General features: G+C 35.6%; 1 protein-coding gene across 1 annotated transcript; it reads left to right on the forward strand.

Moving 5' to 3' along the window:
* The first annotated feature begins 211 nt into the window (after window positions 1-211).
* Window positions 212-6,721, forward strand: LOC117661958 (cryptic protein-like). The gene is made up of 6 exons (XM_034411251.2): window positions 212-439; window positions 1,017-1,066; window positions 1,155-1,334; window positions 2,879-2,993; window positions 3,084-3,190; window positions 5,777-6,721. Exons 1-6 carry the CDS (start codon window positions 417-419, stop codon window positions 5,908-5,910), a joined length of 609 nt encoding a protein of 202 aa, XP_034267142.2. The 5' UTR covers window positions 212-416; the 3' UTR covers window positions 5,911-6,721.
* Window positions 6,722-11,671: the final 4,950 nt, after the last annotated feature.

Consider the following 11,671-nt stretch of genomic DNA (forward strand, 5'->3'; position numbering starts at 1 on the left):
AACAGGAATGAAATATTATTGGCAAAGGTAGTGGCCCATTCTTCTTCTTCTTCTTACTGTAAAATAGGGCAATTTATCAGTACCAACCTACTAGTTGAAGACCAATGCTAGAAAACTCCTTGGGAAGGAGAAGCTCAACCTCCTGCTGTGTGTGTGAAAGATTACTCCTCCCACAGCAAGTTGTGTTTATGGAGGGGAGGAGTAGGAACTAACCCACTTTAGAATCTAACTACAGAAGAGCTTCTAGATTTAGAAGGCATGTGCCCCTGAAGGAAATGAGAAACAGCTTAAAAAAAAGTTCTTCTCCTTATATTACTTCACCTAATCCCTTTTTGGGGTGAGCAGTCTGGACCACACTTACTTGGAAACAGCATTAGAACTGAAGTGGGCTTGAAGGAGAAAAACATCTTAAGAAAATGTATTGGAGGCAAAATACCAGGTAAGTTTGCATTATGATACCCTTATAATCGAGTTGTATTCAGTCATGCATCTTCTATTCTTTATATACACAAAGGCAAAATTGTAATCCATGTAGAAGCAAGAGATATAACATATTGCGCATTTTGGCTCTAGTGAGAGTAAAATATAATTTCCAGAGCTATTGTCTTTTTATAATACAGTGCTTTGCTTTGGTAACAGGGCTACAAATGTGATTTTGAAGCAATTATCTCAGTAACAAAGAAAAGAATAGAACTATTTAGCTGGGATCTTATAACGATGTATAATAATGTATAATAATGTTTCGTGCTGTAGTGGCTTAACCATACCCTAGGATTGTATTGCTCTTAGAAAGAAGTCTCAGACAATTCAATTTGACTTTACTCTACTTTGTCCTAAGCATATTTAGCATCAGATTGCTTTGTCTGTAATTAAGTCTGCCTTCCTAAATATAATTATCCAGTAGTAAAATTCAATGAATTTTAATAGTACTAGTTTTTGGGGTGGGCTGAATGCCCTTTTCTCACACCTACATTCTTCACACTGAAATAACATCTGTGCATACTTTGCCTCTCCAGGTTTATTTTAACAATCACTCTGGTTTTGCAGAATATTAATTTTGGAGAAGGTGAGTAGTTTTCCCATAATTTGGTTCCAATTTTGCTTTCTGTAAAATGATGTACTCTCTTACGTTCTTATTCTTTGCATCCCACCAGGCCTTAAAAAAGAAGATGACACTCCTGACCCTGAAGGAAAGGTGGATGACATTATTCAAAAGCATAGTGCAAAAGAGAGAGCCACCACATTAAAAGTCTTCAGTGTTATGAATCACAGCTCCGAGTATAAAAAGCAAATCCGCTCGAGACAAATTGTACCTTTCACTGGGCTAACGGAGAGTAAGTTATTTTCTTTATGCTTACATGTTCCCTAAATCTTGATATCTGAATTTATTATACCAACAGATTTCTCCAATCTAGTGCCCGTAACACCAGTCAGCTGACATAGTTAGTATTAACATGAATTTAGCAGAGAGGCCTGGGTTCAAATCCTTGTTCTGCCATGAAATGTATTACCCAGTCCTATCTATAGTCATTTTGTACTACCTTTAATTCTAGGCATGAGGTCTTTAGAGCAAGCATGCCTTTTTACTTTTGCCCACCTCTGAGGAATGTGGTAAGGATAAAATATATGTTTTACAATAAAAATGCAATAAATACACATGAACAAATGGACATACAGTATGTCCATTGGAAAATCTGTTTCTCCAGAATAATTTCTTATCTGCCCTGGACAATAGACAAGGTAGAATGAGATTTTTTAAAATTGTTTTTTATTCAATTTTTGCATTGCCCTGCTCCCAGCAAGATGGGATTCTGCACTGTCTTTTGGTTAGTAGAATTTCTGCAGAGTTCAACTGCAATCCGGTGTAGCCTGTCTTTACACTGCATTGTGTGGGGGAGGGGAGCGGAGGGGGGGGCGCTGGCTGGCCATAATGTTATGAAATCTTTGTAAATAATATTACTAAGGCTTATGCTATAAGCTACAATCCTTATATACACTCAATTATATTCTACTGAGCCAGTAGTATATTTTTTAAAATAAATATCCAAGAAGCTGCTCTATAGGCAGTTAATCCTCTATATGTTTAGAGACCCTAAAACTTTTGGATATTTAGGATTATAATTTGCATGTTTCTTCACTTGGAAATCTAATGGGGGTGACAAATTACTGTACTTTTCTGGCACCGTTTCTGTAATGAGCTGCGACAAAAAATAAGATCCAGTTGCTTACTTCTGGGAAATGTTGATCTCTCCATTTATCCAGGATTGACCTTAAAAAAAAATATTCATCAGCTCTACAGTTCCATTTGCAATAAGTCTTTCTGCCAAGCAAATTAGGAGATAGGCATATTGCAGCATAATGTTTTTATTATAGTTATACATGAATAGATATAGAATAGAGATATATGTATATATACATGTGTATATGTATATAGAATATATACATATACATATATGAATGTTTTTATTTAGTTTAGCTAAAATAAAATGATAAATCTTTGCACATTGGGCAAAAGATAATGTTTATTTTCTTTCCATGGGTAAATATCAATACTGCTATTTTCAAAAGCTAGTACAATTATTACCTTCTGCTGGAGTGAAATTTGCAGTTTGACATGAAGCTTCTTCAGTAGAACAAGTCATATGGAAGGGGGGGAGTGTTTGGCCATGCAGTAATCTCTAGCAGTTTGCTTTTAATCCTTATCTAAACAATCTGGGTTTAGCTGAACAAACAGCCTTAACAGGCAGCTAATTTTATGGTCCCCTTAAGGCCAATAGAACCAGGCCTTTGGCAGCTAGGAAGACTTGGCAAAAGCAAGTGAAAAAGAAGGTTCAAAGAAGTCTGTTTCTTTGTCAACTATGGGCTATTCATTTTTCAGGTCGGACCCTTAACCGGCACTGTTGTAAAAATGGAGGAACTTGCATTCTGGGCAGTTTCTGTGCATGCCCCCAATACTTTGTTGGCCGATACTGCGAGCATGATGAACGGAAAAGGTAAAGAATGTATACTTAAATTTTGGGGTGATTGTGGCTTGTCAATGAAACTTGGAAATAAGGTTGCATCTTCTGATTTGTCATTGGCAGCAACTGTGGCCCATTGGTGCATGGAGAATGGATATGGAAGAGTTGCCAGCTCTGTCGATGTGCTTATGGCGTTCTTAAGTGTTTATCTGAACAAAGACAAAACTGTGGTAAGAAGATACATCACTGGGGCAAAATACGCCTGTAGTTAATAAAAAAAAAGAAAAGAAAAGAAATCAAGAGTCCTATATCTGAAACATGAACACATTTATAAATCATAAATTATTCTGCAATGAAGTTTAGGTTATTTAATTGTCAGCCTTTAAGATCTCAATAGTTTTGTACTTCTCATTGCAAAAGACTAAAAGAGAAGCTATACATGAATTCTTATGGGCTATTCTTGAATTGTTGAATTTTTCTCCCTGAGTTAAAATCCAAATACGATTTCTGTGAGCTTGTTGAGGTAGTGCTTTGTTCTATCTATTCACTTTATATGAAACACTTTCTAAAATGTCACAGCAGTTGTCTATATAAATGGGGATTTTTTTCTTCTCAAAGAGGGCTTAGTGTAGCCACACCTTCTAGATCAGGTTTAGACAAGACACGCCTTCTCAGATGTTACAGATACTAATTCATAGTTGGTGGCCTAGGACTGAATTTTTAGAGCCACCCCTCCTAATGGCCCTAAGTCACTACCTGCTCTACCTGAATACAGGTAGTCCTTGACTTACGACTACAAGTAAGCCCAAAATTTATGTTGCTAAGTGAGACATTTGTTAAGTGAGTTTTGTCCCATTTTACGACCTTTCTTGCCAGAATTGTTAAGTGAACCAAAGCGGTCGTTAAATCAGTTACTTGTTTCTGATTTACCCACTGACTTTGCTTGCCAGAAGGCCACAAAAGGTGATCACATGAACCCCAGGACACTGCAACCATCATAAATGTGAATCAGTTGCCAGCTATCTGAATTTTGATCATGTGACCATAGGGATGCTGTGATGGTCGTAAGTGTGAAAAATGACCATAAGTCACTTTTTTTCAGTGATGTAACTGGTCACTAAATGAACGGTTGTAAGTTGAGGACTATCTGTAGTTGAGAGAAGCAATTATCATAATGATCCCTTCAGGGTCTTGAGTACTCATTGTTTTTTAAAGGTAGTTATACAGTATATCTCCCAAATTCAAATACCTTATTGTCTTTTCACTATAGGTTGGGCAATTCAGTTTGAAAAGGAACTAGCTCTCCTCATGCCTACCTTCTATTTATATGTAAAAAGTGCACTATTATTATTTTTTACTGTGCATTCCCAAACCTGGGTGGAGGTAGGGGAAGAGTATTTTTTTTAATACCCTCAAGTCAGTTTTGGTAACTTCCTGGGAAAATCCCTGCAGTTTTCTTGGTGAGATTCCAGAAGTGCTTTGCCATTACTTGCTTCCTATGCTGAGAGAGTCTGTCTGCAAAAAAAGCCCTTAAGAATATTTTTTCCCCTATATAACTGAGGTGACAGAGCTGTTTCTAGATATTCCTTGTAATTGTTCATTTAAAAAGCATCCACTTTCGCTCCCCCACAATCTACATTTACAAATATCACAAGCAAACATTCATGAGATGAAGCAGACTTCTTGCAGGAGAACTTGTTAGCTTTTCTGTCCCCGCTGCAGCTGTTGTGGCACAGAAACCTTGGGAGGGACAGGACACACTTTACATAAGAATTTGTCTCATACCACATTTATCCTATTGCTACTTTACATAAATGAGATCAATAAAGGAGAATATTTGTAGCTCATGGATGAAATGAAGGGTTCTTGGTGCTCTCTGAGCTTGATTGTTTTCTTGTTAGAGTATCATCATCCAAACTAGGTAACATCAGTGCACTCATAAATGGGATGATTTGATTTTGTATTAGCAGTCATATGGTCAGTTCAGGCAGTTATTAGGTCAAGCAATACACCTTTTTTGTGTGCCTTTAAGTCATTGTTCACTCCTGGCAACTCTCTTGGCCAGTCCTTGTAGTTTTCTTGGCAAGGTTTTTTTGGAAATGGTTTGCTATTGCCTCCTTCCAAGAGCTGAGAGAGAGAAAGATTTGTCCTAGGTCATCCAGTTAGCTTCATGCCTAAAGCAGGACTAGAACCAACTTTCTTTCCAACTTGATAACTTAACCACCACACCAAACTGGCTGTGTCAAATCATCTTATGTGAAACATAAGTTAGAAAGTCTAGTCAACAATATGTTATCATTGTTAAAGAAAAGCCAAAAAAAAAATATATACTATCATGATGTAACATTTTTGTAAGCCATTTATCTAGCACCACTTTTCTTAATCTAAATCTTGCTTCCAGTAATCATGTTAGGAATGTGTGTGATTGCTAGTGAGTTCCAGTACAATATTTGATGGAGTCTTGTCAACAAGTTATAAGTGTTAATCTCATCTTGTTTTCTGTTTTCCTTACCTGGGACGGAAGGGCCAAGAAGTACAATCCTCTTTATTAGCAATGCTTCTTAACTAGTGATTTGTATTTACTTTTGATTGTGATGTGATTAATGCTGATAAGTTACCATTAATTGGTTTCAAAGGCTCCTATGGGTCCCATTTGCACCTCTCCTCTGAGAATTCAACAGCCATTGACTTCTATCCTGTCTTATTTAGTATTTTACTTAAGTACTTCCAGAAGACCTTAGAGGAAATTACTAAGTATTGTTGAAAGAATTTGTATGCAAATTTCCCTAACTAGCCCTTCCCCCTTTTTTTCTCAGCTTTAAATAAAGAAGAGGAATTCATCTATTTAACTTCAAATTGTCCAAGATTACAGCAAACAATATGCTTTCTTATTCTTCTACTAGGCTGCTTTTTCACTTGGTTCAGCACAAAGGTTTTCTATCAACTTTGAAGCTCTCACTTATTTGGACTGGAAATCCTGCAGATGGATCTACAGAATGCGAGAAGGCTAAAAACAAAGACTGTTGTTGCATTTCTACTATTTATTTACCTGTTTAACAGGAATGCTTTAGGATATTTACTTCTTTTTCATAAAATTCCAGTTAACAGTTCTATGGTAAAATCACCCTTAATTACCTCATTCCAATAGTGTTTGCTAGATAATATCAAGGAGAAAAGATGCAGATGTTTTGCTATTAAGGATTCGAATAAGACCTAATTCAACCTTGCCATTTCTGCTGCCCCTCAAATAGTTGAATTTCGGCTCCCATATTAAAAATTGCAGTCCCAAGATATTTCAAGAGCACCACACTGAGAATGCTTCTGTGCCTAGTTGTAAACAAATCTGCATCAGTGAAAAGTAAAACCAAAATCTTTAAGTGAGCTCAATTCCTAGTCACCTGAGAGATATACTCTTTTTTTTTTTTTTTTTTTTGGTGGCACTATGAAAATAATTTCCAATTGCCACCTTGATATTTTTCCCTCAACTTCCCATTCTAGCCTCTCTACCCCCCTGAAGGTTTCCTAGTATTCTCCCATCCAATTATTAACCAAAAACACCAGTGGTGTTTCAAATATTAGCTCCACGTTAAACCAAAGGTTAAGTTATTGTTAATCAAAACTAGTATACAGTAATGTTGCACAAATACTACTTCTGTTTGAATCAGATTTAAGCAGTATAAAACTTTATCTGTTGCAATATTGACTCTTCCAGTGGAAGAAAACTTAGGTATTATATGACATTAAAATATTTTCAAATAGTGTGTCTGTCTAACTCTCTTTATGAGTGTATATTCAAACTGTAAATGCAACAATTTATTAGAGGTTCCTCTTTTTCAACTTCATAATGTTTCTTACCAGAAGACTATTCTATCAGTTCACTATTACATTGTTAGGAATGTGTAAATTGGTCTGTTTTTGATTCAGGTAACTTTTATATGTGTTCATTGATACATCAGCTCCATTCTCTGCTTTAATATATAAAATTAAAGACAAGAAACTATTTATTTCTTTTCAAAATATCTGAACGGAAGTGTACATTTAATATAATTTACACATTTATATTAATATAAATTACTCATTTCTAATTGCTTTCTCTAAACATGAATTTTAAATTAAATGTGTTTTAATGCATCTTTGGAGTCAAGAATTAGTGTATTTGGCAGATATAAAGCCTTGTAAATCAAGATTAATCTATTGTGATCTGTTAGGTTTACATCAGAATTCATAAAAGGCAAATGTTTCAGTTCTCTCTAGCTGAGGTAAAATCTCATATTCTGGAAGTTTGTTTCAATCCATTCTATTCCAAACCACCATATGGATGGTCACGTTCACACAACATGTTTGACTATGTTTGGTTTTCTTGTCTACATGCTAAAAGCAATTCAGAGGATCAACTAAGATCCTTGTGGACCATGAAGCCTGAATAACTTAACTGCCTCTTGCAAGACCGGTCTCTAGAGGCCTGCAAAAATGAGGTCTTAACAAATATATTTTCTAAAGTTGAAAAAAAGAAGAAATGACAGTCTCCTACCTGTTTTTGTAAAAAAACAAAAAAAAGAAAAGTCTCCTAATTGATTTGAGGGTACCAGCGATCACATGTTGCCAGGACAGGAGGAGAACTGTTAATTTTGGGGTGGTGAAAATATGGAAATTACATGTAACAATCCAGTTAACTGCATTGATTTCTTCGTGTGTCAGAAATCTTTGGTGTAAGTTAATTTGATAGCTATTTGATACATGGTTCCATTCAATTATAGTCTTAGCCTCTATTATATAATGAGAAATGTCAGTTAACAGATCAATATGTCATACATTCAGTTCCTCATGCATGTCTTTTTTAAAAAATAATGCCTCCAAGTTGAAAAATTGGAACGATGTTATACTTGCTTTGTTTCCATGGCCCTGTAATGCTTCTTACATGCACCTGATTCTTCCTGGAACAGTAACACTGTACACACACCACACACACCCCAAAAGAAAATGTTTTGCATTCATCAAATTTGCAGTGATTTTAGTGCATTTGGATAAACATGGATAAGCCAGTGCAATCATCAATAAGCACTGTGTATTAAACGTGCCTACTAAACGACTGGAGTAACCCAAGTTCAGTTTTTTTTTTTTTTTAAGATGCCATCCTCCCCTGGTCCAAGAAGCCTAGATTTGATTTAAAAAGTAAGAAGACTTGAGTAGCAGGGAGGGGGTGATAAACTGAGGAGTAAAAAAAGGAACACTGATTTTTCAGAAAGATTTTCACAAAACTTCCTTTATGGATACAGTTATGCAGAATGTATCTCCCTGGAAATAAGTCTTGAGTGATTTTTACTGCATGTGAGATAATGCTTAGATGAGAAATTACTTCAACAGCAAGACAATGATACATCAGATCAAGCTCTGAAGAGTTAGTTGCCTGGGTGTTCAACAGTTGTTTTGATACTGAAATGCATGGATGAAATTTATGTACTGAATCTTGAGAACAATTTTTGTCTGTTCCTGAATACATATCTTGGTCTGTTTCATAAAAGGCATATGTACATTACAAATGTACAAAGGGTTGCTAGTAAATTATTCTGTGGCAGAGCACTACCATTCACTGGGGCTTAGTTGTCACCTAAAACATGTCTTAAAATGTAGCTGTTACATATAACAAATGCACGTAGACCAAGCGTGGTTTTGTTTCCTTGTTTCTTACTGAGAAAATGACGAATGGCTGAGGTTAAAAATAACAGGAAAATGTCCCTGTGATGGTGATTGATTTCTGCTTATTCTTTATCTACTTTCCAGCAGTGCATGCAGACAAAATGAATGGGATTTTTTGTTTTGCAAAAACAGAGCAATAGTTTTCCAGAGATATATTCTCCGAATTTTATTTTATTTTATTCCTTAAATTTCTACACCACTCATCTCTCCTAAATCATTCTAATTTCCTCTAAATATAAGCAGGAGGTATTGCTGTATTTATGTCTTTTAACAGGCATCTGGTTAGTCATGACCGGGAGCGGAGAGGGGAATCTTTAGCTGGTCCACCAGAGCTCTCCAGCAATGCTTCTCTCGCAATTTTTAAGTTGTGTAGATTTTGTCTCGGGAAGAGAATTCTGGGAGCTGAAGTTCCCACATCTAAAGTTGCTGAGCTTGAGAATTACTGCTCTAGAGCTTGGGTAAAATGAATGACAAATGAAGAGAAACTTAGCTAAATAAAGACTTTACTTTTAAAGATCACAATATGATTATTCTGCATAAATTCAAATGATCAGATCTGTATTGATCTAATATATATATCATTAGTTTAAGCCAGTAATATAAAGACTACTGTTAAATTGAAATTATTCTTTTTAAATATTTTCTCTTATTCTTTAGGATTCATTTGATTAGTATCCTCTTTTCCTCTGCCATGAAATGACAGCCTTTGGGGCAGCCAACATTTAATTTTGGTGTTTCTGTTGTGTACTGAGTGACCCTGTTAGCATCACTTTGTGAAATTCAGTGTTTTATCACTATAAATGGGCTGTTCCCAAAGTAGAAAAAAGTCAAAGTAAAATGAGTTCTGCCTGCATATAATGGAAATCAAAGTCCTTATTTAATAGCGACTTGAAATAAATCCTGACCGTTTTTTTCTGATTGTCTCGGTTCTCTGTTTAAAACAGATAGACAGAGACATAGGCCAATGAGATGCACAGAATGTTTTGCCCAAACCTTGCTACATTTGAAACACACATACCCCCCAAAAATCCCTCTATCTGTAGTTGATCGGTCATGGAATTTATTATTTGAGATCTGTCTCAGGATAGGATCTTTTTTTCCTCTGGGTTAGCAGCCAGACCCATTGATACAATCTTCTCTCATGAAATTTGCCAGATTAGACTACCTACTTTTGTAGAAACAAGACTTCACCCACCCACCCCCAACTCTCCATCCTGTGTCACTGTTTACAGAGAAGCAGACATGTTGTCTCCAATGCCCCCAGCAGGGGCCTAATTATTCAGGCCTCTGTTGAGGAATTTATATTCAAGGGTTATGAATGCATGGCTGGTATCTACAGGAGATTCTTTCCTCACCCTGAAGCTTTTCCTTAGGAGTACAATGGTTATTTTTTGGCACGATGACCATACATTTATTTTTTGCATATAATCTGCACAGTGTCTTCCAAGGTTGCCTTTTTGCTGTTCAGACATTTCTTTTTATGGACACAATAAATGCACAATTTATTTTGTAAGTGAGAAAATGCAATCCTAGTCCAGTCAGTATCTGAGTAGGAAATAATGCCCTATGCAATGAAGCACCCTTGCTTCATCCACAGAATTTAAAATAACCTTTTTAAAATAAATCTTACCATCTTTCCATGCTCACTTAGGAGAGGTAGCCCCAAGTGAGTAAAGTTGGAATGTAAATTGCAAAGATTGTGCTATTAGTCTGTTATTATTAAATTGTGGCAGATTCAATAAGAAGAACTGGTCTACAGACATATGCATAGATAATTTGCCCAGGTAAAATCTGAACAATAATAACATTTACCATGTACAGATCATAGCTTGTTAAATAAAAATTAAATGGCAGATTTGCTCCATAGAGCATACAAACTCAGAATGGAAATTTCCTAAAACAAACAATAGAATGTAAATAGCTGTCATTGTTTAAATAAATTTTAAGTTTAGCTCATGATGGAGAATTAGATAAAATTAGAGATCATTTCCTATTGTACTGAGCAAATTAAATACAAAAGTAATATGATTTAAGAAATTATATAGTTATGTGTCCAGGAAGTTTTTTCATGTCCTACCAATCTTTTCAGGGGTGGGTTCTTACCTTTACTACCGGTTCACAACGGGATCGCGCATGTGCAGATCGCCAATGATGACATCCGGGGTGGTGGGCGGGGCCTCCCACTAGTTTTACTACCAGTTCTTGTGAACTGATCCGAACCCGGGCAACCAACCACTGAATCACATGCCACTCATGCTCAACCGAGAAAATGCCAGAATAACTCACCCTTTAGACTCCAGTGTTCAATTACCTCTGTATGCAAAGATAATGGATCCTCACTATAAGCTCCTTTGAAAATTATCTGGCTTATATATGTAACATGGGTTTATTGAAAGCTTTTTATGGATTAAAGTATTTCTCTTTACATTTAAACTAATAGAATGACAAATATACAGGTATTTACTCAAGTAAATATGCAAATGTTTAAATGTCCATCTCCTTTCCCAAAGGGATAAAATCTTTGACACTAGCAGGTACAGCATGACATGTGCCATAGATAGTCATAAATCAGCTATTTGATAGAGCATAGCTCAGTGTGTGTGTATGTGTATGTATATGTATATGTATATACACACATAGATACACAGTATACATATACATATAAATTTTTGTGTATATATGTATATACATACATACCATATATACACAAACATTATGTGTGTGTGTGTGTGTACATGTAGATCTGTATATGTGTGTGTGTGTGCATATGTGTGTATATATATATACACACACACATACATACACACACACATATATATATATATTGTATATATGTACTGTATATACACTGTATATATAAATATATACTGCTCAAAAAAATAAAGGGAACACAAGCAGAAGACATCCGAGATCTGAATGAATGAAATAGCCTTATTAAATACTTTGTTCTTTACATACAGTAGTTTATACACTGCTCAAACAACTAAAGGGAACACAAAACTACTGTATGTAAC

This window comes from Pantherophis guttatus, chromosome 2 (genome assembly GCF_059756535.1).
Source record: "Pantherophis guttatus breed Tessera chromosome 2, ASM5975653v1, whole genome shotgun sequence".
NCBI lineage: Eukaryota > Metazoa > Chordata > Lepidosauria > Squamata > Colubridae > Pantherophis > Pantherophis guttatus.

Bases quoted from the DNA above. Each gene is read 5' to 3' on its own strand.
- LOC117661958 (XM_034411251.2), top strand. From the start codon at position 417: ATGTATTGGAGGCAAAATACCAG. The intron at 1,335-2,878 runs GTAAGTTATTTT...TTCATTTTTCAG, and splicing joins TTTCACTGGGCTAACGGAGA to GTCGGACCCTTAACCGGCAC. The intron at 2,994-3,083 runs GTAAAGAATGTA...TGTCATTGGCAG, and splicing joins GAGCATGATGAACGGAAAAG to CAACTGTGGCCCATTGGTGC.